We start from the raw sequence: 26,595 nt of genomic DNA, 5'->3' as shown, positions 1-26,595 counted from the left end.
ATTGTTCAATTAGAAAAACAAGGCTCCAGTCCATGATAGGGACACAAATGTATGAATATACACTTGGAAGTCCTGTGACAAAAGACCCACATGTCCAAATTCTGTTGTATTCAACCTTTATAAACTAAAACATTGGTTATAAGATAATTTAACACTTAATAGCTTGCCTTCCTAGAATTTAAAAGACTTGGACAGATGTTTTGGGTGGACTAAGATTCTGAAAAAAAGATGCGTTAAAACTGACATTTATCCTTTTCTTTCAATACATTTCTCTTTAACATACAAGTTTAAGAAATTCCTGGTGCCTTTAAACTCAAGGAGAGCAGGGTCCATACCTGCCCTCAACTGGACAGATTATACTGTCCAAAGCATGCATATCTCCTAACTACACTGGCCTTGTGGAGTGCTGGGAGGCTCCAGCTGCCCCCACAAGTGCCTGTTACTATCTGGAAACAAACTGCTTCTGTGGAACCTTCTTCTTAGGCCAGTACTCGCTGACTTCACCAGAATCCATTGTTTTCTTTAGGGCCTCTTCATCAAAATAAATATTCTAATAAATGTGCTTAGTAAAGTTTTATTTTTTTATTCTAGAAATCAGTTTATTTTTCTTTAACCTCTCCACATGTTATGTCCTTAGGCACCTTTAATAGGCCCAGCAGGTTCACAGTTAAGGAAATAAACCATTAGGCTGAGACACTATGTCAAAATGTGTGCAATTAGCAGGTTAATAAATCCAGTCACTTAAGAATTTTAGCCTTGCAAAAGATACTCTAGGGAGAGATAAATCTAAACATTCTAGCTAAGGAAGCCCCCCTCCCCCATGGCTCAATCCAAATGCTCTGAAATATTTACTGTTGTTCAGATCTTCCTGGGCTCTGGTGGAATTTGGATTAATCATCTTTGAGGTCCTATCCAGGGTCAGGAGGAAAGGCTTTCATCGCCTGGTGGACTATTGGGGATTTTTTTCCCCTGGCGAGAAGGGAATAAAGAAGGAATTTTTGCTGGAACACTTGAGAGTTTTGAGGATTTCCTGCACTTGCCAATGAGCACCAAGTGCCCAGGCCAGTGAGAATGTAGAGGGGCCGCTGCCTTGCACTTTCGCGGTGACGAACCTCAGTCTGCAGATGCATCACCGAACATACGCTCATATGGCAAGCCCTCTCCTGTATGCAATAATCAGTGAGAAATATGGTCTGGGAGGGAAGACAATTAAGCAATTAGCATAAAAGGCACAGGATAAAATGCTTTCTCTGCATCCTGCATGATGCTCCCATTCACTTTGTTCCAGCCACCCTGGCTGTCGCCATGCTCCTCACGCAAGACCTTCACTCTGGCTATGGTGCCTGCCTGGAGCACTTTCTCCAGCTCACTTAAGTCTCTCCTCCAATGTCACCTCCTCACAGAGGATTTGATTATGCTGGGTGTTGATTACTGTTTGTCTCCACTGCGGATGTGAACTCCACAGAGGCAGAGCCCTTGTCTGGCCTGGTGTCTGCAGTTTCCCCAGGACAACATGTGGCGTAGTGGAGGCACTCAATACAGAGGTGGTGGTAAGTCATGATATGATAAGGGAGGTACAGGCTGCTAAGAGAATTTACTCAGAGATGACTGGGGAAGGCCTCCCAGAGGAAGTGACACTGTTGCCTGGGAGCTAGGCAGATTTTTGAAGAAAAGGGTTACATAGGAGGAGACTGTAGAACCCATGTCAGAGTGCTGGGCCAACAATTTTCTAAAGGGTTGCAAAACCTTGGCAAAAGGCTAATGAGGTGCGAAAGAGTCCCCACATCTGGACTTCAGCAAAGTATCTGCTGAAAGCTGGGACTAGTTTGCCTCTGGGGAAGCTGCCCTCAGAAACCACTTCACTCTGGAAACCAGACAACTGCAGGCAGATGCATTGCCAAATGGCGCCCCCTTGTGTCCAGAGCCCCTAGACTGGGGTGCAGGCGACCATGATTTTAGCAGAGGGCCCCACATGGCCCCTCTGATTCTCTCTCCCCCTTACTAAAAACAGACAGACATCCACTGTGATAAAGCTAGTCCTTTGGTGAGACTTCTCAGACTTGGCATTTTGAACTATTTTATCTTGTTGAAAGGTCTGGGCTTCTTTGGCCAATCGTCATAACAGCATACATTTTAACTATATTATAAGTATTATTCATTGGACCCTCACAGTATTGAGGGGTGACTACCAGTAGCCCCATTTCACAGAAGAGAAAGGGAAAGACTGGAGAGTTAATAACAGCCCAGCTGCAGGGCTAGAGGGCAGTGGAGCAGAACCGACACCGAGGCGGCCTGCTCCATATCCACTCCCGTCAGGGCCAAGGCCACAGTGAGCATGGAGAGGCCAGGCCTGGGCAGCTGAAGGAGAGGCTGGAAAAGCCATTGGCACAGCAGAGAACAAACTTCTCTACTATAGTATCTCCACCCTCAGGACTGGCCCCCAGAGGACCTGGAGCCAAAGGATTTGCAAGGAAAGCAAGAAAAACCCCACAGCAGATGATGGGGAAGGACATGGACTGAGCCTCCCAAGTGCCTTGGGGCACAGAGCAGGGCCGTCACTGTGCCAGGCTTGGCCTGCCCCGATCTTGTGAGACAGCCCAACACTGCTGCCTGAGTGTGGCCACGTCTCAGCCTCCTTCACCATTTATGGTATCTGAGCCTCTGTTTGGCCTTTACAGGCCAGTAAATCCCACACTGGGGGTGGGGGGGTGGGGAGTGCTTACTCACGCAGAGCTGCTCTCAGTAAATCCAAGCAGCCCTCGCAGAGCTCTGGTCAGGGACCTCTCCACTTCTAAAACATGCCCCAATCCTCCAACAGACCCCAGAGCAAGGAAGAGAGTCCTACAGATGCGATCTCAGAACCTCCCCCTCCAGGGGATCCTTTTCTCAGCTGGGTCTCTAATTCAATCTAAACAAAGGCAGCCTGGGCATGTGCTAGAGTAGCAGGCCTGGGTGAGCCAGCAAGGGAGAGTCTCAGACCACAGACTCATGGGGAACAGTTCTCTCTCTGCCTGTTACTAGACTTTGGGGTGGGCCATATGGACCTCCAAGGAGTTCTCCCTGGTGGGAGGGGAGAGCTGCTCCCTGGCACAAGATGAGGCTCAGATCTGTTCTTGTTTCTCCTTAAGTCTTGTTATCACAACTTCCCAAGGCCCCTCAGTAGGCATGAAATGATCTATGAGGATAAAGGCAATACACATGCAGAGCAGAATGCTGGCGGACAAGTTCCTGAGGACCAGAGTCAGGCTCTGCATGTGGAGGGTTTCCTGGAAGGAAGGAGGAGGCCAGTTCAGAGATAACAGCGCCACACTGGGCATTTCAGAGAAACTGGGGAGGCCCAGGAGTTCACCCACTCTTGGCAGACAGCTTCAGGGAGCCCCATCAGTCACCTCCTCAGGCAGAAGAGGCTGACACTGCTCAGCCCACGGGACCCCAGATGCCCCATGAGTCCGGGGGTGCACACTCTGAAAGGTGCTGGGTGCAGGAATGAGCAGGGACTGGAGTCACCAGGATTAGGGTGGAGAGGCCAATGTGACTGACTAGCTTGGTGCAATCAGGCAAATTATGTTGACTCCTTGAAACCTTCAAACCCTTCTGTGCAAAATGGGGAGCACATACTCCACCACCCCGGGCTGTGGAGATCTGGGTGATAATGAGAAAAATATGGATAAGGTGAAAGTATTGAAAGCAGGGACCCATACATGATTCTCCCCTTTCCCTTTTCTGTGGTGGCCTCCCAGAAGGCAGCCACTCATGTTTTAGGGAGACTCTCCTCAGGAGTCCTAAGCCTGCTCATCTGAGGAAGACAGGGTCAAAGCACCCAGACCCCAGACACATCAGGAGCTGGGCGCTCAGGTGGGGGTGGGGGTTGGCTTGGTGGTGGGATGGGAGGAGTTAAGCTTACCTAAAAGCCCTGGACCCAAGAAACACTTCCCAATGCGGCACCATGCCTGGCGATACCACAGCCCAGACAGATGTCTTGAGCCTGCGGCTCCCGGATAGCCTGGGACTAAGAGCTTGATGTGCTCAGGGGATGGCCGGGATAATCGGATTATGGAACACCAGGCTGGTGATGTACAAAAACAACACTGGGGTGGTGGGGAGGGTCAGGGGCAGCAGAAAAAAGGAGATAACTTGCGACCCTTTAGAAGCCTCAATACCAGTACTTTGTTACCCAGCAGCCCCCATGCACGAGCAAGAGCCTAAGCATGAAGGCATATGTGAGTCCTCGTCCCAGGTCTGTCTCCTGCCTACCCAACTGGAGGCCCTTGCCTTGACCCCTGCATCTTCCCACAGCCCTGGTGGGGTAAGGAAGGGGACCCTGTGCATGTCCATCTCCCATGGCAGACCCTGTTGCTGTGAACTCCTAGAGATCATCACCTCCGCCTGCCTGAGGCAGGCAGATGTACTGCAGGGAAGGTACGTCTAGAGAGATGCTGCGGGTGCCTACCTTGCACGATGACCCGGGCACTGCAGGACACATGCCCCACGGTGTTCTCGGCCAGACAGCTATAGGTGCCATCATCCTCTGGCAAGGCGTCCTGGATGTGGAGCTCTGCCACGCCGGCCTTGCAGGTGGACCGAGCGTACTGGATAGGCTGCTCTGTGAAGAGAAGCACAGGGAGGTTCAGACAGGGGGTCTGGGGGTGGGGATGGGATCCCTGTCCTCAATAGGGCCATGGCTGCCCTGACATTCACACTCACCACCTCAGCTCAGGTCCACTGAGAGCTGACAGCCCTTCAGGCCCACCGCTGCCAGCTGGAAAGTGGCTGTGGGAGGAGACGCAGGTGCTAGGGAGATTAAGGAACAGGGAGTGTTGTGCAGAGGAGCAAGATGGGGGCTGGAAAGGCTGGGGAGAGAGATTCTGGAGACATTTACAGCAAAGGAGGGAAAGGGACATAGTTCTGTTCGTTCTGATGAAATAAACAGTCCCCAAATCCACATCCTTGACTTCTGAGCCTGGGAAGAATCTTACAGAGTCATTTGGTCCCTAGCTCAGTGCAGGCAGAACAGTCCTCGCCCAGACTGAAGGCCCAGAGATGAGGGCGCCTGACTCCTTTTAGATGTCTTCAGAAACAACGATCCGATTTCCTGCTGCAGACATTTATCAGAAAGCAATTCTGTGTTCTCAACCTAATACTGCAACTAGGTGCACTTCTCCTGTGCAACTAGGTGCATTTTAGACTTCTTGTGCAACTTCTTTAGACTTCCTGTGCAACTAGGTGCATTTTAGACAGAAAGGATAACTATGGGGAGCTAAAAATGACTGCCCATTCTCAAGGCCCTTCCACGAGAGGCCTTTGTTCAGGTCACCCTAAGTCCTGCATGGGGATAGAAGAGCATACTACAAGCATCAGCAGTGTCCTTGATGCTCTATGTTTCTGGTACTTTATCATTCCAGGATGTGAGTTTTCATTTCCAGGAGAAGAAAAAAAATCTCATTATTAAAGATTCTGGGCTTAGAACAGGAATGTGTCCATTTGCCGTATAGGAAGCAACTGTCAGCTTCTTCCCTTGTCAGGCTCCAGGGTCCTGGTTTGCACTTCATAAAACTGGGGGTGGGCAGCGGGGTGGAAGCCAGTAAAGAGAGAAGTCCTCTCTCTGCAGTGCGGTGTTTCCTTGTGCACATAGCAACACTTCATCCATGACAGCTGGGGGGCTGCCAACATGCCATCCCGTGGGGGAAAGAGATTCAGCCCAGGCTACCACACTCCATAGCAGTGGGACTGGGGGCTGGGCAAGGCAGGGATGGGATCCTGCCACGGAGGGGGTCAAACACTGCTTTTTGTTTTTATTTTTTTCTCACAGTGACACCCTTAAAGCTCTCTGTCTTGGGAATACCAGTGCATTCCATGGCTGCCATCAAAGTACCTCTACTGTCAAAACATGTACTGACAGGTTCTCCTTTTGCTGAAACATAACCCGTTTTGGCCCCACAATAATGGGATGAAGGAATGGTGACCCCAGAAAAGAGCTGCTGGCTCAGAGCACTCAGAACTGGGAGACCCAACTTTCTCAGAGCGGGCGAGACCAATTAGCCCTTAAGAGAACCTGAATTGAGTATGATCGCCCTCTAGTGGGAAGAGGGTGGAAATGCCCAGATTCACCAAGAATAAGAAGGGGGCTGTGTATAGTATGGAGTGGTACAGAATCGGAGTCAGCCAATTAGTCACCCGCCAAATGCAACCCGCCAAATGAAGCCTGGTTTTGTGCATCCTGAAAGCTAACAATAGGTTGTACATATTTTAAATGTTGGGAAAAGAAATCAAAGGAAGACTATTTCATGATATGTGAAAATTGTATGAAATTCACATTTCAGTCTCCATAAATAAAGCTTTATTTCAACACAGCTACACTTATTCATTTATAGTGACTCTGCTTTTGTGCCATAACAGCATTCTATCAGTTGTGTAAATCCCACAAAGTTGAAAATATTTACAATCTGGCCCTTACAGAAGATGTTTGTTGACTCCTGGTCTGAATGCTGAGCCAGATGAAAGTGAAACACTCTTACTTGGGTTCATGACAGTCCTTCATCCATGCTCTGTTCCAGTGACAAGGAGGCTGCCTCCCTGCAATCAGTTATGGGATCCAGCAAGAATCCTGTCATAGTTGAGGGGTGGAGGGAAGTGGACCTCATTTCTCAATTAACTGCCCAAGGAGACATGTAGGAAGACTCTGTGGGACCTTCTCCCACTGACTAAAGGTAATTTATAGCAAAGTCTAAGCAAACTATAGTAACAAGGTAGGTTGAGGACATCACACTAATGGCACCAAAACTAGTGGAGGCTGTCAGGTGCCCTGGTGCCAGGCAGTGATACCCAGCGGTTCTCTTAAGGAGCCATGGCCATGAGAGTGGGACAGTTCTCACTTCTAAAATTAAAGTTCTGCCATACTTTTGATATTTAAAGAATGTTTTGAGAAAGAGAAGGTTAAAAAGAGAAAATAGCTGGCATGTCTCTATAGGACTGTGACAGAATGACTGGTCTATGAGACTCATAAACACCCGCCCCTAAATCAAAGGCAAGTTATGCGAGCAGCTTCTAGTGTGATCCATTAATTTGTTGCTTTCTTTGTTCATTTACGAGGTCAACAAATATTTATTAGAGGGTCCACTATGAACCCAGCCATATAAAAAGTAAGTAAATTATTCACCCCTTATGTGCCAGGCACTCATTAACTGCTTTTTAAAAAGGACCTAATTGAATTTTCACGGCCACCACCTTGCAAGGTGGGATTATTGCACCTTGTGGATGAGGCACTCAAGGTTCAGGTAGGAGTAGTAACTTACCCTGTGTCTTCAGTCAGACAAGAGCAGGCTCCCAGGCTCCATGGCCCTGTGTACCCTGTGTTTCTCCCTTAAGCATACATGTTCAGGGTGGTAAAGTGGGGGGAAGCTAAGTGAGAATGCAGGCAGGTCTGAGGGCCAAGGGGACTGAAGCAGGGTGGTGCAGGACAGGGGTGAGGCAGGGACACTCACCGTTTAGTAGCCAAGTGATTCGGGGGACAGGAGTCCCCTGCACTGAGCACCGTAGCACAAAGTCTTGACCCTCAATGACTGTGTAGTCCTTCAGGACGCTGGAGAATGAGGGGGCCACCTCCATTGTGGCCAGCCCTGTGAGAGAAAGGAACAGACAGGCCATCTCAGGATGAAAAAGAAGACAGCTTTTCTGCAGTGACTGGAAAAAACAGAGAAAGAGGATGTGGCAGATGTTAAAAGAACACACATTAGATGACCTGATTCTTGGTGAAGTGGTCTGACAAGAATGAACTGGGATTTTTGGAGGGTGAAGAAGTTTTAGAATAGCTAGTATCTCCAACAAGATAGGCAGTTGGGAAGCACGTTGGAATAGCAGAGCAAGATTTCTGAAAAATCCATTCTTCCAAAAAGGAACACGAATACAGGCAAAAAAAGTGAAAAACCACTTTTTTTAGAATTCTGGAAATTAACCAAAGGTTTGCAACATTCTGAGACGCACTCATTCAAAAACAAACAAAAACCGGCCTCCCTGGTGGCACAGCAGGTTGAGCACAGCGCTGTGAAGCTGTCCACAGCCTCTGCAGTGCGGGTTCGATTCCAGGCCGGCCAGGGAGATTCCCACATGGCGTGGCAGACCTCTCCTGCCTCACCCGCTGCTCCCCTCAGCAGTGTATTTCAGTCCTTCTGCCTGTTCTGCTCCCTGCTCTGTCTCTGGTGGATCCTCTCACCCTCCCGCACCTCTGGCCTGTACCCCAGCTCTTCTATAAAAATAAGTAAATCTTAAAAAAAAATAGTTGAGTCTCAATAAGAACAGCAAGCTTGGCGACACTTTAATGTCCTCAGTTCCCACCTCCTAACCCTACCTCTGTGCTAGCTTTAAAAACCAACACTCTTCTTTTACCCCCAGATTTGCTGTAGGTATAGCCTCCATGCACAGTAGCCATTTCACAATAACAGCTAACATTCCAATGAAAGCCAGCTGGTTTTTAACCTGCTGCTTTTGGTGGGCATGATGGCACATATCTGTCCCTGGTTCTGGATGGTGAGGCTGGAACTCCCGGACCTGTGAGATCTTCCCACAGGCACTCCCACCTCCAAGTGGGAGTAGCGGGACAGTTCTCACTTCTAAAATTAAAGTTTTTTTTTTTTTAAAAAAAAAACACTAAAGATGTTTGTTGACTCCTGGTCTGAGTGCTGAGCCAGATGAAAGTGGAACACTCTTACTTGGGTTCATGACAGTCCTTCACATGAGCTCTCACATTAGCTCTCACCCTGTATGTTTAGGGACCTTTGGTTCTCTGGTTACATAAGTGAGCCACAGCATTGCTGAGGAACCTATAAAAGTCAGCTCGTAGTGAACAGGGTGGGGCCTCATAAGCTATTCTGAGGTGATGCTGATGTGAACTCCTTCCTGGTCAGGAATCACCGTCCTGCAGCAGCAGCTTTGGTCTTAGCCCAGAAGGGGAAGGGATGATGGGGGGTGTTGTGTACCCCGGGTGGGGAGCTCTAGGAGGTGGAGCTTTTGTGGTATATAAAGTACCCCACAAGTTATTATCTCACAGAGAACCCTGGGTATCTGGAAGAGCAGACTCACTTTTTACCAGGAGGGTCCAGCCGCAGGACACCTGGCCGCGGATGTTGGAGGCCGTGCAGCTGTAGTTGCCGCCGTCCCACAGCTGGGCACTCAGCAGGCACAGGTAATGGGAGCCGCCATCTTCATAGACCTCAATACTGCCTTCTTGTCTCCTTACGGGGGCACCTTCCAGGAACCAGGTCACTTCGGGTTTTGGGATCCCCGAAACTACAGGGTCAAGTGAAGGCTATCAGGTACCAGAGAGGACATGGAGTTTGTGGGGTGGGTGGGGGTCCTGAACCCCTGTTCAGCTGCCCTCCTGCTGGAGTCTGCTTTCTGAGCTCTCCACCCTGCACTCCATAAGAGTGAACATCTCGAGGTGGAGACAGGTCCTTGGGGAGGAAGGACACAAGGGTGACAGCCAGGCCCCCATGTCAGCTAAAGCCAGCAGAAGGAAGGAAAGAGGCTTGATTTTTGGTAGTGATGGTGTGGTGGATTTTCCCTCGGGAGCGGTTAGAATTGGGGCACAGGGTGGATGCACCCTCCAGCAGAGAGATGGGTTGCTCTTGGGTGTTCATCCAGAACAAAGGATGTACTAGACTGAGTCCTTCCTGAGGGGCTGTAATGTAGCTTCCTGGGGTGGGTGGATACAGGGGGCTGAGAAAGGGAGTGTCCACCAGGAAGGCCAATACCTGTCAGCTCCACTCACCTTCACATCTGAACTTGACTATTTGATCTTCATTGACTTCCTGGCTTTGGGGCTTGCTCTCAAATTTGGGGAATGTTGATTCCCTCTGGCTGTCCAAGGGAATCTTCTTAGCAGCAGCCTTGCTCACAGCTTCTTGGCTTCCCAGGCCATATTGCCTGAGGGCAAGGGAGGCTGAAGGGGCTGCAGCTGGTCTCTCCCTCTCTTCTCTGGAAGGACAGGGGACTCCCGAGACCAGTGCTCTTGGTTCCAGCTGGACTTTGGCAGCCTGCAGGGTGATGGTGCTGGAAGTCTTCTGCAGGATGGGAGTCCTCAGGGCCTTTCTGGGAGAGTCCCCAAGTGGCTCCAGCTTAGAGTCCCTCAGGGGCTGAGCCTGGCTATTAGTGGCCCAGGAGGGGGAGCCACTTCTTTGGGTGCTGGCACCCTTCTTACTTTCAGCCGCAGTCCCCAGGCTGTCCAGTTTCAGATCCTTTGTGATTCCATTGGTCACTTCTTTCCTGGTATCTAGACTGGTGACCTTGGTTGTTCTCACAAATGACCTTTGCAGGAGTGGGGGTGGGAGGCAGCAGGGAAGGAGAAGGAGGAACAGAATACTGTTAGGTTATTCAAAAACATTACTCACCACAAACACACATTCCTGGCATCCCAAAAGCCCACAAATTAAGAGAGTAAGAACTGAAGATTTTTTTTTTTGCCATTTTCTCAGTTTCCAAGCCAGAAAGCCAGCAGCCCTTCTTGACACTGTCCCTCATCCCCAATCCAGAGTGTTACCTGCCCTCCTCAAATCCACCTGTTTTTTCCTCTCTAGTGTTGCCATTTCAATTGCACCACTGGTTTTCCCTTATGCCTGCTGGCCTCATCCACTCCCACAAACAACCACAGTTAATCTTCTAAAATCATGCATAGAATTATGTCATTTCAAGCTGAAGGCTTTTCCAACTACTCTATGCTATATTAAGAATAAAACCGCTTCTCTCAATAGCCTGCAAGGATGCCCCTGGGAGAGATGGATCCAGCTACCTCGTGCATCTCACTGCCCCCCAGGCTGCTGGCCCACAAGTGTTCTTTTGGGTTCCCTCACCCACCCAAGCCTTCATCTTGTCTCCGTGCTTTCACACACATGCCATTTCCTCTGCCTGGAACCCCCTCCTGAGTGCTTCATCACCTGGTCAATATTATTCTTCATAGCTCAACTCAAACATCAAGTTTTCAGAAAGGGTTTCTCTGACCCTCTAAGCCTAAATCAGTGCTTCTCTGATATCCTTCCTCATACACCCATCATCGTTTTGAATTATGTACTCGTGTGGCTCTGTTTAGAGGTCTTTTCTACCCTAGACATCTGCTCACCCACAAACCCAACATCTAGCTCGGAGCTGTGCACATGGGAGGAAGCTCCTGATGAAGGCGCTCTGAAGCAGCACGTGCATTCTGCCAGGCAGCGTGTACGGCGCCCTTTTCAGAGCGCAGCGCCCTTCCTCGTGACGGCTAACCAATAAAGTTGCTGAGAGGGACAAGCCATTGAGTCTTCAGGGACCACAAAACCAGTGGTAACCTCCCACAGAACCTGTAAAGCATACTGTAATAGAAGAATAAAACAAACACCCCGAATAGAAATGATGCCCCCCGAAGGGTGAGTTCTCCCTCCATAAATAGTGGTTCAAATAATCAGGGCATTTTTTGATGGCAATCTCTTTTTTCTTTCAAGGTATTCAAGACAGAAACATAATAATGACAAAGCCTAGACATACCTATTGGTGTTGTCCAAACCTGGAAAAGGAGGGAAAGGTAGAAAGACTGTTAGTGGCCTGTTTCAAAATATGCCCAGAGCAGAAAGAGGTAAAAGGTAGCAGTATCGTGCACCATGGATTTTGCTTCCCAAGCTCTGACTTCCCAGATCACCTACATCCAACTTTCTTCCTTTCTTTTAGCTTCTCTGTCCTGAAGTCCCTGGTTAGTCTGATGAGGCCCTCTGCAACCCTCCATGCCTCTCTGCGCGCCTCTGAGCCCTGGAGACATGGCCCAGCTTCCAGCATTGCCCTGGCCATCTAGGGTGCCATCTACTATACCCTCTGAGACTTGGACCTGCCCTGTTTCTCCTGCCTAAGGGAACAAAAGCCAATGCAGGGACAAGCAAACATAAACATCTTTCAAACCCTAACACCCTAACTTATAGGTGCCCCTCAAAAAACAGACCTTCCAAAATCATCATTTTTGACAAATACCCGCTTTAAACGTGTACAGGGGAAGTAATTTTATTTAGTCTTCCAAGAAAGAATACATATACAATGTTTTTTCCTGCCCTATTTTTAAAAAAACATTTATAATGGCAAATTTCATATACAACATACAGTAGAGAGAAGGATATAACAAGTCCTGAAAGCCCTTCTCGTATTAAGGACATAATTATGTGCTAATTATCTCTCCCTTTTTGTTTGGGGTTTTTGAGGGGCTTTTTCTGGGAGTTTCTTTCAAAACAAATTCCAGGCAACCTGCCATTTTATCAGTAAGCACGTCAGAAGACAGCAATTCTTTAGTTCTGTGCAAGGCAAGCAAAGGGACTGAAATCCTTGATGCCTGACAGTAGGTGCTGGTCCCAGTGAGTTGTGAGGTCAAACTCCTTGGTCAGGACCACAGTCTCCCCTTGCCCCTACTGGTGTAGTGTAGAATAGAGAATCCCCCCTGTAGTGTCAAAGTGGAACTCAGGGTTGTTTCATCAAACTTTTTTCACTGAAATATGTTTATGTTACGTCAGTTAAATGAGCATGTTTACATACACATATATGTCCTCAGTTGCAACACTGAATACTTTTCTATCTGTGGGTTATGAAAACACTTGGGCCAATAATGGTAAGGAAAGCAAGGAGTTATAGTTTCTGAGAAATGATGGAGATGTGGAGAAGAAATGTCATGGAAGAAAAGGGGGTAAGAAAAGAGGAGAAGAGAGTCAAGATCATTTCCTCCCTCATCCTGTGAATCCCACCTTGCTCCAGTGAGGTGACATCAGTTTCTTTCTTCATCCTCATATTCTGGCTCCCCCAGACCAAACTTGGAGGGACAAGGGGAAGATAAGGAATAGAACATAAAAGATTTCAATGAAGAGCGGACAGGAGTTGATGACTGCAGCAAGGAAGAGGCAGGGGTTAAAGGCAATGCTGCAATGTTCAGTCTGGGATCCTGGGGGAGAAAGAGGAAAGTTGGGGGGCACCTGATTCGAAAGATAGAGTAGATGTTGAGTTAAATTTTAGGCAGGTTAAATTTTGGGTGATGGCAAGAGATAAGTCATGACCACTCTTTCAACCAGCAATTAGAGATACAAAAAAGTGTCTGAACAAGAAGAAAAAAATGGAAGGCATATGTGTAGGTGGAATATAGGAACACAAATGCTACATCTCTCTTTGTGGCTATATCTGTGCATCTGACCCACTTCCTTTCTTCTGGATTAAGACCCTGCCCCTGGGAAGAACACTGGGATATTAGGGTGCCACATACAACACATAGGCACATAGTGAGCAAGGAGTATGCGGACACCAGCAGGGGTCATTCAGGCATCAGCCCTCCGCACCCATTGGTACCTTGGATGAAAAGCTCAGCAGACATGGAGGCCTTCCCTGAACCATTCACCACCATGCAGGTGTACACCCCCACATCATCTTGGTTGACTTCATGGATTTCCAGAACTTGTACCCCATTTTTCTCAGACATAGACACACGGGCACTCGGCTGCAGGGGAACATCTTCCTGTTGGAGACAAGACTAGCTTTGTCACAGAAACCTGCTCACATTTTACTTCCTGCCAATCCTGGTAGGACAGATCCCAGGGCATCTTCTATCTGCTCTCTGGGCTTTGTCCACAGGCTCATAGAGCAGTCTTTGGACAGTCCACAGACTCTGATTCTACATGTTGGTACGTTTGGTCCACCTTAGAGCAGATGTATGGAACTGTTTCAAAGGAGCCCCACTTTGAGGTGGGAAATCCTGCATGACTTCAGTTTTCCTTTACCTCCCTCTTCCTTTTATTCCTTTTTTTTTTAAGATTTTATTTATTTATTTATACAAGCACTAGGTACAGTCAGAAGTGCGGGAGGGTGAGAGAATTCACCAGAGCCAGAGCAGGGTGCAGAACAGGCAGACAGACGAAGTACACTGCTGAGGGGAGCAGCGGGTGGCAGCAGAGGTCTGTGCGCCATGTGGGACTCTCGCCCAGTGGTCGGGGATCGAACTGGCGCTGCAGAGGCTGCGGGCAGTTTTGCAACCCAGCGCTCACCCACTGCACCACTGGGGAGGCCCTTCCTTTTATTCTTTACCCAAGGTCAGTTCAAGACAATTAGAAAGTAGGTAAAAGGTGTCCCATCACTCATTTTTATCCAGGAGTTGCATCTGTGAAAAACCTACTTCCCTGGCTTTCACCCAAGGTATTTTCAAGGCTCCTCACTGCCCTGGTTAACATCCACTCCTTTCCATCAGCCTTCTCCATTTTCCCCTCCACTGCCTCTGCTGCCATTTTCATATTGCTCAGTCCTGAATGATTTATAAGGTACTTCTACACAGCATCTTCCAACAGTATCTTCAGGTAGGTGGGATTATCTCCACCTCACAGATAAGGAAACCAGTGTCCCAAAAGTTTGAATGACTTGTTCAGCATCACGTGGTTTGTGTGTGCCTTGAAATGTGGCTGTGGCTTGATATCTAGAGCCATGACTTCAAATTCCACTGTGTTGAGATGTTCAGATCTGTCTTGACTCAGAAGATGTATGCTGTTCTGTGGGTGTGTGCATTATAGGATATTGTGGGCTGAGTAAAAGAAGGTGAGGTATACAAATAGGGGCAAGAACAAGCATGGCTATCAAACACAGACCCTAGGAGAACCATCTACAATCAAAAATGAAGGGATTTATTGGAAATACAGATTCCCCCAGTCCAAGAGTCTAACCTTGAACTTCCAGGGTCCCCGAATCTGGGCCAAAGACTGGCCAGACACAAACCTCACCTTGAGCCAGGTGACCTGTGGTTGGGGTCGGCCAGTGATCTTGCAGGAGAATCGTCCCATCTGTCCTTCTTTGACCACCACTCGACCCAGCTTTGTAGCAAACTTTGGTGGGCACTCTCCCCAGATACTAGGACGGGTCTTCACTGAAGGAGCAGCAAATCTGTCCCTGGAAAGAAATCAGTGGAGAACCTAGTCCCAGACACAGCATCAATTCAGATCCTTTTCTCTCTGCCCCACGTAAGTCACTTAAATTGAGGTCAGAAACCAGCAAAGAGCAGCCTTATCAACTCTGTGCCTCAAACACATCTTTAATGTACCCTTTGGAAAAATCTGTGGCACCAAAACCTATTTTCTATACCTCCTGGGAAGATAGCTAGACTTCATTTACCAGCCTTCAGTGACATTATACCTGAATTCTACCAAGTTTTGGCCCAAAGCTTGGGTTTTGGCTAACAAACAGTGAACAGCTCTGCTGTACACCACTTCTAGTCTTGACCCATGAAAACCTCCTGTGAGATTCTCCACACTTTCTCTTGCCCACTTCTCTGGCTAGATGCAGATTGTTCAGCAGAGGCTCTAAGACTTAGGAGGTGATGGAACCATAAAATGGAAGGAGCCTGGGTCCCTGAAAGAAAATGGGAAGGCCCCCCACTGTGCTGAACTTATTAAGCAAAGTCCCAGTTCTAGAATATCTAAATTGGATTGTGCTTGCATAAAGAAATAAACTTTTCTATGTTAAGTCATTGTGATTTGGGGACTTGCTATTATAGCAGCTACTGTTACTTATCCTCACTAATATGTTTACTTTCCATAAGAAGTATCACATATTGACTGCCTTTTCTAAGTCTGTTTACTTAAGCCTTCTGATCATTGTCTTAAGTGTTAGCACCTATGACTCCATAGTCCACTTCCAGGAGCACTTTGACCAATCAAAGGGGCTATTCGCAAAGGCTGCCCAGTCAGGAGTCAGTGTGTGAATGATACCTCATGTCCCAGAAGGCTCCTGTTTTAGATACTGTAACCCAAGATGCCCAAGAAGACTCACTTTATAGACCTGTTCTGTCAACAGAACAGCAAGAAAAGACAATTCAAACCTTATCCTGATTTGAATATCCCAGAACTTACCCCATGGTTTTGGAAACAACAGGCTGACCACACTTCTTCAAAGAACCCCCTGCAAGTATGAAACAAAGAGAAAGAAGTTTGAAGAGTCAGGTCTGAGCCACCAACTTCGAGCAATGAAAGTCAGGTTCAATAGCCAGCTGGGGTGGGATGGGTGATGGAAACAGTTAACCCTGACAGCTCATAGTGGTCAGACTTATAGTGGGCACTTTGCACATATTATCACTTGGATTCCTGCTATAATGTAAAGATGCTGGTACTGTATCATTTTTCAAAAGAGGGAAAAGATGCTGGCATCCAAACAAGATGAGCTGGGCTGCGCTATTATCCACATGTCTAGTTACCAGCACACCCGCCTAAGTTATCTGGATACCATCCACTGTACTTGTCACTACTACTCACTTATTTCATCTTGGAGTAAAGATTTGAAAAAAACAAGACTTATAACTGATAAGTGGAAACACAAAATATGGTCCATCTGCATGATGAAATATTAGTCATCCAAAGGAATAAAGTAATGACACATGCTATATGACTATCCTGATGAGGCAAATCCATGAAGAGAGAAAAGCAGATTGGAAGCTTCCAGGGCCAGGGAAGGAGAGGCTGACGAGTGGGAAAGGAAGGGGCTTTCTGTTGGGGTGATGAAAAAGGTCTGGAGCTAGATAATGATGATGTTTGTACAATAGTGTGTATGTACTTAATGTCACTGAAATGTAAACTTTAAGTACATACATATATTTCATTCCCCCCCCAATTAAATGAAGCATTCTTGAAACTCTCAGGTTCTAAATATCTAAATCTGAAGGTTAAAATTCCTTTATTCCTTAAAAAATAAAGTAAAAACAAAAATATGCTATTTCCTCAAAGGAGATCAAAAGAATGTCTTTTGGAGATACTTCTATCTAGAGATAAAGGCAGTTTATGGTATGATCCAAAGGTAACACATAAAAGCAGTCAGCTAAAAATGGAACTGAGGAATGCTTATTTGAACGTGAGTTAACACCAGAGCATTTACATCAAAACAAAAAATAAATTTGAGCTAAAATAACTAACAGTCTATTTATAGGCAAAAATTTGAAGTTGCATATTGTCAGATAAGGCAAAATTAATTTTGTGAAAGTATGAAAATCTGGCAGAACAGTAAGTATCTGTAGAAAAATAAGTGGAAAGAAGATTAAGGTAGAAATGCCAAAAATAGAAGAGTAAGGAAAGAGAATTGGTGGAGACGGATCAAGTCGGTGAGCTAAAGAAAAAGCCAATATAATGAAGGTATTTTAAACAGTTATCTTAAAATTTTCAAGGACAAGTAAAAGAGAATGCTGGCAGGCTTTAGCAGTGAAAAGTTCAATAGTGGAGGAAACTAGCCCTTTTTGTCAGAGGATATAGAAAGACTCAGTTGGGACAGAGAATGCTGCTGTGAAGCGGAATGTGATCAAGATGGAAAGAAGAAATGCTTCTAAAATTTTGTGCTGGGCAGCTATCCTGTCCACCTATAGCCATAGGTGTTTCTTCTCACCAACCTTTTCCCTTTGCATAGCAGCAGCAGCAACAGCTCTCTGCCCACCTGTGACTATGCAGGTGCCTCTTGTTACCTTTCTCCTAATAAATCTGTCCTTTTAAAATGTAAAAAAAGTATGATTATATAATTTGTGATGAAACAATTAATCACCCACACAGGATTCTTGACACTGAAAGTGAGATAATTCTGCCAGGACAGCGAAGTAAAACGACTGTCCCAGGCAAAGTGGAGAACAGTCACCTGATTTTAGACAACTTCATAGTGAATTTGAAGGACTGCTCAAAGGACCATATTTTGTGTTTCCACTTATCAGTTATAAGTCTTGTTTTTTTCAAATATTTACTCCGAGATGAAATAAGTGAGTAGTAGTGACAAGTACAGTGGATGGTACCCAGATAACTTAACTGGGTGTGCTGGTGACTAGACATGTAGATAATAGTGGTTCTTCATCCTATCGAAAAAAAATCCCTACTTGTTACAACAGATAGTTAGCAAGACCCTTTGTTCATCACTAACCACCCAACCACCCATACATATAATTTCAAGAAAAGAACAAATGTAAAACCCTCACTAACACATTAAGGAGAAATAAAAGGGAAGTAAATCACAATAGCAATCTGCAAACGTTCGAGCAAGACTCTTTCAATATGTAAATGCTTAGACACATTAGAAGACATAATGAAAGAGTCAGATGCACACACTGGCTCATATGCACATTTGGATTTAAAAGTAAAAGATCTAAAAAGGTTCTGTACAAATAGTACAATTAAAGTGTGCAGGTATGCAGTAGACACAAAGCAGTGTTAGAAAGTTCTGTCAACAGAGCAGATGTAATATATAAAAAGAATAAAATAACTAAAAGAATATAACCTAGAAGGTAAGTTACAACCCACTGAAGTAAAAAAAAAAAAAAAAGAAAGACTATAAGGGTGGTATCAAAACAATTTTCTGTTTTATGATGTAGAATTGAATATGAAAAAGTTATTACAGAAACCTTATCTATATCTGAAAATCCCACCATACCTTAAAACATTCAGTGAATGGTGTGACTAAAAGAACAGTAATAATAACAAAAGGGCAGAGACAAGCTGTGTATTAGCATGAAAAACAGCAGTAAACCCAAAATAACTTCTCTGTGTGTATTTTTTATGGCAAATTTTTTATCATTATGCTTCAAAGTTTTAAGAAATATGTGAATGAGATGCTTATATTTCATGTATCTCTTCTAAATTAATGACTTCATTCTACTGGCTAGAGGGTCTCCCTGGTGGTGCAGAGGTTGAAGTCTCAGCTTTATCAAGCTATCATCAGCCACAGTGGCCTGTGAGTTCGAGCCCCAACCAGGTAGCTGACCCACATAACACAGCAGACCTCTCCTGTCTCGCCTGCTGCTCCCCTCAGCAGTGTATCTCAGTAGATCTGCCTGTTCTGTTCCCCATTCTGTCTCTGGTGAATCCTCTCACCCCCTGTAGCTCTAGCCTACACCCCAGTCCTTGTATGCATAAATAAATAAAATAAATCTTTAAATAAATAAATAAAACTGTTTAGAGTTTCAAATCTCTGATCCATAGTTTCAGAGCAATAATGCAGTCACAGTATAATAATGGAATTACATATATAGCTGAAATTATAACTATACTATTTACATATATAACTAAATAAGCATAATTATAATTATATAAAGAAAATAAATACATAGCTAGAAATTTTACAGTTCATTTAGAAGAAAAAATGTGAGAAATTCTTCAATAATTTTGAAGTTGTTGTTTTTAAGCTTCCCTTTCCTAGCTCTTAAATTATTGGGTTTTTTTTTTTTGCAAGCCCTTGCATGCCTTTTTTTATATTAACAAAGACTAAGGAACCATTGATTTTTTTATATTATCAAAGACTAAGGAAACTATTCTGGCAGGACATTCAACAGCCATAAGAAATTAATAAAAATTCTTGCTGCAGGATATCCTGCACCCTTGGTGCCTTCCCACTCGATATCAGCAGCTCCTCCAATCACTGGGAAAAACAAAAGGACCCCCAGAAATTTCCTAAATTCCCCCTAGAGGGCGGTACAGTCTCCATTTAGAGGCACAGGCTTAAGTAAACCTCTGCAGAAATGTTTGGGAACATGGTTTCTGGTTAAATATTAAACTTGATATTAAGAAAAGAGAATGAAAAAAGGTAGAAACTAAAGGTCAGTGAAACTGCTCAAGGAGGATATATTTTGCAGAATGTTGCAACTAGATGTCCCCTTTCCATTCTTTGAAACACTTTGCCTTTCTCTGAGCCTCAAATTTTTTCTTTGCTTTTATTTATTTATTTATTTATTTTTAAAAGATTTATTTATTTATTTATACAAGCACTGGGTACAGTCAGAAGTGCGGGAGGGTGAGAGAATTCACCAGAGCCAGAGCGGGGAACAGAACAGGCAGACTGACTGAAATACACTGCTGAGGGGAACAGTGGGCACGGCAGGAGAGGTCTGTCACGCCATGTGGGACCCCAACTGGCGGCCAGGGATCAAACCGGTGCTGCAGAGGCTGTGGGCAGCTTCACAGCCCAGTGCTCAACTGCTGCTCCACCAGGGGAGACCCGTTCTCTTTGCTTTCATTATATACATCAATTTACTTTAAAATACTAACGTAAAATTTAAGTACAAATAAGTTCAAGTGTATGAAGACTGTGAAGAGCTGAGTGCTTTGGAAGGGACTTAACCTGGCCCACCCAGGGGTTTGTAAGGGAGGGCTCCGGAGAACCTGGGTGTTCACACGGAGGCCAGAAGGATAAACAGGATTTCTCAGAGGAGAAAGATGAGAACATTCTGGAAAGAGAAGGGGCATGAGTCAGGGCTCAGGTAGGAAGGGGCCTACCTGGTGGAAGAACTGAAGGTCTGTGTGGCTGGCACTCACAGGCAATGAGGGTGTGAGGTAAGGAAGGCAGGCCCTTGACGAGATCTCAAGTTTTCATTTAAAGACAACAGTACATCACTCAAGGATTCGAATGAAGGGAGTGATCAAATTCCATCTTAATTTTTGTAAAAGCTATTTTAAACAGCAATGTTGAGATCAGTGTGGAGTATGAGTGGAACTGGGGAGACCCACTGGGAACTCACACAATAGGAAAGAAAGAGACGGTGCAGTGAAGACCAGAAAGGGGGCAGTGTGAACGGAACAGAGTGGGGAATGGCACAGCAGAGTTTGGTGACTAACTGGTGTAGCAGAGGAAAGGGGCACGTGAGGTTGCCTGAGGTCATGCCTGCCTGTCAAGTTCCTTTCTTGGGGACACTAAAATGTTAACATTGGGGCTACTTGGCATTATAGAAATGGAGGCCTCATCCTATATAAACTGTTCATTCCCCAGTTTCCACACAGGCAGGGAGCTTTGGGAGGCAGTGACGCAGTCTCCTCTTGCTGGAATGCACACCTGTCTGTCATTCTTATGCTGTGACAATAACAAGTACATCCTAAGGAGGTCATCCCAAGTAGCCAAACAGATATTTCAGGAGTTCTGTTTGGGGCTCCAGGCAATTGACACATCAAAGAATCATTTCTTCCTCAGGTAGATGAAAGAAAATGTCCACTTCTTAGAAGACAAGAAGATGACCAGGAAGTAATCAAGTGTATTTCCTACCAATGAGTTCAAAGTTTTATGTTGGAGGGGAGAATAGTTTAAGAACTTTGTCTTAAATAAGTACTCTGGAGAGAAATTAAGATACTCTGTGAAAAGAAAAGAACTAAGACTCACAGGCACCCTAGTTCTCTTCTCTAGAATCACTTTTCATTGTCATTCCCCAGGCCACACGAGGCCAAGCAACAGGTTTCCTTGAAATATTTGAGTCATGAAGATTGACTTTTTTTATCAATTTATCAGGAAGGAAACAATGACACTGAGATGGAAAAAATGTCCCCCTGTCAGATAGGATGGAGTGGCAGTCACCTGGGACTAGAAGTCGCACGGTGGGAAGTACAACATACAGGGAGGTAATTTTAAGCATGGATATGAGAAATTCTTAACACTAACAAGCAACTCATCTTTGTTGGGGATTATGCAAAATGATGGTGTATCAAAGACTATTGGGACACATGGAAAAATGGTGACCAGAACAAAACCTACCTATTCAGTAAATAAAGGTAAAGTTAAAAAGATACCTGAGATAAAAGTAACTATACAGCATGTATCTCTAGCTCTAACAAAGAGGAGCAGTTCATCTAGAGAGCTATGTGCAGCATGAAAATGGAAAAGGAACGATCAATGGGCAGAATCCAGTTCACTCAGTAACTAGAATGGGTATCGTTCCACAAACTGACAGGCTTCATGGTCTAGACTTTCTACAGATGAATCTGTCCTTCAGTTTTATTTCCCACTTCTTTCTGCTCCCTGACTCTGATTTCGCCCCAGACCCAGTTCTCTTTACTTTCCTTCCACCCCCATCACCTGAATTACAATCTGTTGCCCAACTGACTGGTTCTATTGGAACCAGCCCAAGTCCCCCAAGAAGATGTCACAGACCATTTCAGTCTCTAGGGCGCTCATTCTCTGAATTTACAACTGTGCTTAGAAAAACATGCTGCCTTATCTCTGGAATTATGCTTTACATACTTTTAAACATGTTTAGGTCTTATCTGACCAACCAGATTCTTGCAGAAAGGATCAGTAAAGCATTTTCTTTCCCATACAGTACCACGTTAAATTCTAAACACATCCTGATGTTGAATCTTAAACAAATATAATAATGGGGTCAAGAAAGTTTCTTGAGGACAGTCACCAAGTATTATTGTTCTTTAGATCCTAGCACAAAGTTAGCACATTCAATAAAATCTGATGAATGAAGAACATTTTAGAATTATGAGCAACTAAGAAAAATCCAAATCCACAAAGGGCTGGAGATAGAGATGTGAGAAGGTGTGGAGGAGTAAGAGGTGGAAAGAAAAGATGACAGCGTTGATGGTAGAAATCAAAGTGGGCCAACAAGGAAAACTGGTGAATATTTGGAGGCCAGACAAAGTAGAAGGTGAAAATAAAGAAGGAAAGAGAGCCAAAGCAAAGGAGATTTGGAAGTCATCTGTCAAGAACAAAACAAGACCCAGTAATTTGTCATCTGAGTCTTCTGTGTAGCAAAGAAGCAAGGCTTCTGCTAAGGCTGTCTTGATGCCTAACATTTCACAGCACAGAGAGACACCAGTGGGGCAAAAAGAAGAATTTTTATCTCTACCACATTTGTATTGTTAACTTTGATGAGACAGAAAAGGACAAAAACTCAGAGCATTTTAAGATTCTGACTGCCTTGAAAGAGCATATGGCTCAAAAAAAAAAAAAAAAAAAGGCCATTAGGGAATAGTATAGATTGAAAGGAATTTAAAAAGAATATAAATGGGAAATATAATTACAGGTATTTAAGAAAGTAGGAAAGTTAGATAAAAGAAAATAGTACAAAAGAAATAAGAGAACAAAAAAAAAAAAAAAAAACCTCCAAAAGGAGGATCATGACAGACATTCTTGTGGAAAACAGTAATTTAAAACTCAGCCAATATAAATAGCCATGGACTCAAACTACATAATGTCATCAATCTAATCTTATATGAAAAGAAAAGGGCCTGAGAAATATGTCCCTGAAAAAAGGTGATGGCAAAAAAGACAGCACAGTAGCATTTCCTACAAATGCAAAATCACCCAAGAAAGCTGGTGTCAGCAGAGCCAGTTACTCATGTAATTTAGGGCCACTCTTCCCCTTAAATCCCACAACATGGGTCACTCTCCCTTCTGCTCTCACATTCAAGGTGGGTTGGTGCCTAGTCCTCTCTCTCTTATTAGGTTCCTGCAACAGTGGTTTCATAGAGACAGAGAGAGAGCAGAAGCTGAAGTCCTGAGGGCCCTTCTCACTTTGCCTTTCTAGCCCACCACACAGCATCTTTGTATTTATTACTTGATATTTCTATAGCTCAAAAAGAAGACATGTGTCAATCATATTCTATGAAATAATTCAGGAACATTATAATCAAATACTTAGTACAAGGTTAATTTTATGTAACAATTTGACTGGACATAGGGTGTCTATATATTTGGTCAAACATTATTCTGGATGACATTAACATTTAAATAGGTAGAGTGAGTAAAACAGATTGCCCTCCCTAATATGGGTGGGCCTTGTCCAATCAGCTGAAAGCCTGAATACAATCAAAAGGGCTCATCCTCTCATCCTCCCTGAAATAAAGGTAAATTCCTCCTGCCTGTATGTCTTTGAGCCAGGACAGACACTGGTTTTCAAACAATCCAGAAGGTGAGTATGAGCCATGAGGACTCGATTTCCTTTGGGCCTGCAAGTGAGGCTTTCCCTGAATTCTAGAACTTATGTCTTTAAAATCAGCCCCCCATTTCTTGAACTAACTTAAGTGGCTCTCTGTTCCCTGAAATGCAAATGTCTTTCTCAGATTTAGACCTCCAGGTCTGGGGTACATCCATCATTTCAGCATTACCCCTCACTCTACCCCATGCCCAAGGTGCACTCTATGGTTTATTCAGGGATGCTCACCACCTTCTTCATACATGTGGGTCTCTCTCTCTTTTTTTCTTCTGTATAAGCCTTGTTTATCTCTATTCAAATGGAAGCTTCTAGAGTGGTGCTGTCTAATATGATAGCCACTAGCCACATGGCTATTCTGAATTGAGATGTATGGTCAGTATAAATTACATCCTAAATGTTGAAGGATATAAAATATCACATTAATAATATTTACATTACAATATGTTGAAATGAAGATACCTTGGATAAACGGGGTTAAGTAAAATTATTTTCACGGTTTTTTTTTAATGTGGCTACTGAAAATCTTAAAATTACTTATGTAGCTCATATTATGTTTCTCTTGACAGTGTTTTGCTAGAGAACAGGCCTGTGGCCCTCCATTAAAGAGAAGGACCCCAGAGGTAAGCACCTCGTCTCCTCCTTACTCTGCACCAAGTCTCTGTGACCATGCCCTCCGGAGATGGAGGGGTGTCAGAGCTGGCTGCAGACAGCGTTTTCAGGGCCCAGACTAGGGTTGTTTTCACTGCATCATGAATGGTCCTGTCATTAGGCACTTGTCCTCAATAAGGTTACTGTGTGTTTCTTACCATGGTTATCAAATTGGATACCAAATGAAAATGTTTTCTCTTTAATTCTCCATGCAAGGATTTCTCTCTGGAAGTATTTCTCAGGAATATTAACACCAGGCTCAAATATTACAAGGTGACTTACTGGATGCCTACTATTTGCCAGTGATGTGCTGATCCTTACACCACCCAGTTGGGGAGCCATGAGCCCCAATTTACAAAAAAGGAAAGGTTAATTTTCCCATAGTGAGAAATTAGTGGAGCTAAATATCTTTTGACAGCACTGCCTTCTAAGCTTGATAGCTACAAGGTTCAAAGCCTGCACATATGAATTACATCTCTCCTCTGCTCTTTCCAACTAAGAAGCACAAGTAAGAAGCATGGCACAGAGTTGGTCAGAAGGTGAGTGAGTTGCTATATCCATTTTGTAAAATTTTGGGTTAGCCTGGCATGTCAACAACATCCATGGGAGAAGTGGATTCTTCCAGGCCTGTGGTCTGTAGGGTGGCCCAGAACCACATATGTACTAAAACTGGCCTTTGATGCAGAAACAGGATGTATACAGGACCCACTCACATTTGAAGAGGTGGCAGCCTTTAGGTCATTCTCCATCTTCTAGAGTTAGAAGGGATAAAACATCTAAAATGTGCTTGGGCCCCCATATTAAAGCCAAAGGGGAGCAGGCAGGGTTGAGAGCCTTAACCTTTACTCATTCTACTCTACCTCTCCCTGCCTTATCAACTCTCCTCTGCCGCAAGTACACTGAGCTACTAAAAATGTTCCTGCTTAGCTGAAAAATCATCTCTAGCTTCCTCAATGATGAGAAGTGAAAAAAAAAAAGTTTCCTATTACCTGTGGTTTATACACCTCCCCTGCATTCCAAGTCCACTCCAGTTTTCCTTTAAAATAGATCACAGAGAACCAGGCCTACCCAGGCTACAGAGGCCACTGATCTCAAGCCTTTCATTCTGTAGGAACAGCGGCCCAGAGGTTTAAAGGCACACATCTGATTGGCAAAAGCTTGGCCTAGACCCTTGGACCAATGACTTGTAATTCCCTGTTTCCCCGGCTTCACAGATAAAATCAGAAAAAGGGATGTGTTAAAGACGGAATTTTTGTCCCTCTCCAAATTTGCATGTTGAATCCTAATCTCCAGCATGACTGTATTTGAGACAGGGCCTGTGAGAAGGTGTAAAAGTTAAATGAGGTCAGGATTGGGTCCTAATCCAACAGGGCTGGTGTCCTTACAAGAGAAGGAAGAGACACAGAGCTTTGTCTCCGCCTTGTGAAAGGTGGCTGTCTACAAAGTGGGAAGAAAGCCTTTGCTATAAACCAAACCCTGCCCGACCTAGATCTGGGAATTTCCAGCCTCCAGACTGTGATTAAATAAATTTCTGTTGTTTAAATCATGCAGTTTGTGGTATTTTGTGTGGCAGCTAAGCAGACTAGTATTAGGGGAATATAGTAATTATTATTGTGTGCCTCAGGTCAGAGTTTAGGCATTGAAAATTGTATAATAGAGGGGAAAACACAGCTTTAGAATTGGTTGAGATGAGGGCCATTCAGAGACTCTGACCAGGGGCCACTTTCCATCTGGAATGCTCAAGCCCAAAGGCACTTGAAGGTCATTAAAATGAATGAGTCACTCAGTTAAAGAATTTGGGTAAAGTATCCAAACTATGCATATTTGGTTCTTTGAAACAGCCTGTCTGTCCTTCCGTGATGCAGGGAAAACAGGGCAAGGAGTGGCCACTGATTTGTGTGAGCCTCATCTCCTTCTTCTAGAACCTTCTCTAACTATCTTATCCTCCACGTACTAGCCCTCACATACATTGACCCTTGAAAAACAGATTGGGAGGTTTGTCTGTGGGAGAGGAGAAAAGTGAATCTGCAAAGTAAGAAGAGTGAGTTTATAAGTTCTTGGGAAGGCAGGGTCCAGGGAACCTTGTCTTATTTGGAGGAACTGACAAATCCCTCCTGAAATCAGAACTTTAAGCATCAGCCAGAGACTTGAACTGGAAATTTTCTTACCAGTGATGCAGCTTCAACTTAGCACACACTGGTGGAGGAGAAGCTTACAATGTTTTTCCTGGAAGTTTTAAAGTTAGTAAAAGGAAAAGAATTTTT

General features: G+C 44.7%; 1 protein-coding gene and 1 long non-coding RNA gene across 10 annotated transcripts in view; one reads left to right on the top strand and one right to left on the bottom strand.

Annotated features, from left to right (window-relative positions):
* Positions 1-26,595, bottom strand: part of MYLK (myosin light chain kinase) — a 232,225-nt gene that overhangs the window by 94,623 nt on the left and 111,007 nt on the right. For all 5 annotated transcript variants that reach the window (XM_054700503.1, XM_037525428.2, XM_037525426.2 and 2 more), the window contains 8 exons: positions 15,873-15,921; positions 14,748-14,913; positions 13,333-13,498; positions 11,509-11,527; positions 9,764-10,299; positions 9,076-9,282; positions 7,482-7,616; positions 4,451-4,603 (listed from right to left, as the gene is read on the bottom strand). In XM_054700503.1, the coding sequence (XP_054556478.1) occupies positions 4,451-4,603; positions 7,482-7,616; positions 9,076-9,282; positions 9,764-10,299; positions 11,509-11,527; positions 13,333-13,498; positions 14,748-14,913; positions 15,873-15,921 (1,431 nt within the window). The remainder of the gene's footprint in view (positions 1-4,450; positions 4,604-7,481; positions 7,617-9,075; positions 9,283-9,763; positions 10,300-11,508; positions 11,528-13,332; positions 13,499-14,747; positions 14,914-15,872; positions 15,922-26,595) is intronic.
* Positions 1-26,595, top strand: part of LOC119257454 (uncharacterized) — a 35,315-nt gene that overhangs the window by 1,816 nt on the left and 6,904 nt on the right. For 3 of the 5 annotated variants that reach the window (XR_008553856.1, XR_008553857.1, XR_008553855.1), the window contains one exon: positions 24,250-24,303. This is a non-coding gene — a long non-coding RNA (uncharacterized LOC119257454). Of the gene's footprint in view, positions 1-21,252; positions 21,363-24,249; positions 24,304-26,595 lie in introns of all 5 variants that reach the window. The other 2 variants (XR_005128032.2, XR_005128031.2) reach the window with 1 other exon arrangement.

The sequence above is a fragment of the Talpa occidentalis genome, unplaced genomic scaffold, assembly GCF_014898055.3.
Source record: "Talpa occidentalis isolate TD23 unplaced genomic scaffold, MPIMG_talOcc4v2.1 talOcc4.4, whole genome shotgun sequence".
NCBI classification, from domain to species: Eukaryota; Metazoa; Chordata; class Mammalia; order Eulipotyphla; family Talpidae; genus Talpa; species Talpa occidentalis.
The sequence above is the reverse complement of the archived record's forward strand: the minus strand, read 5'-3'. Positions and strand labels throughout refer to the sequence as shown.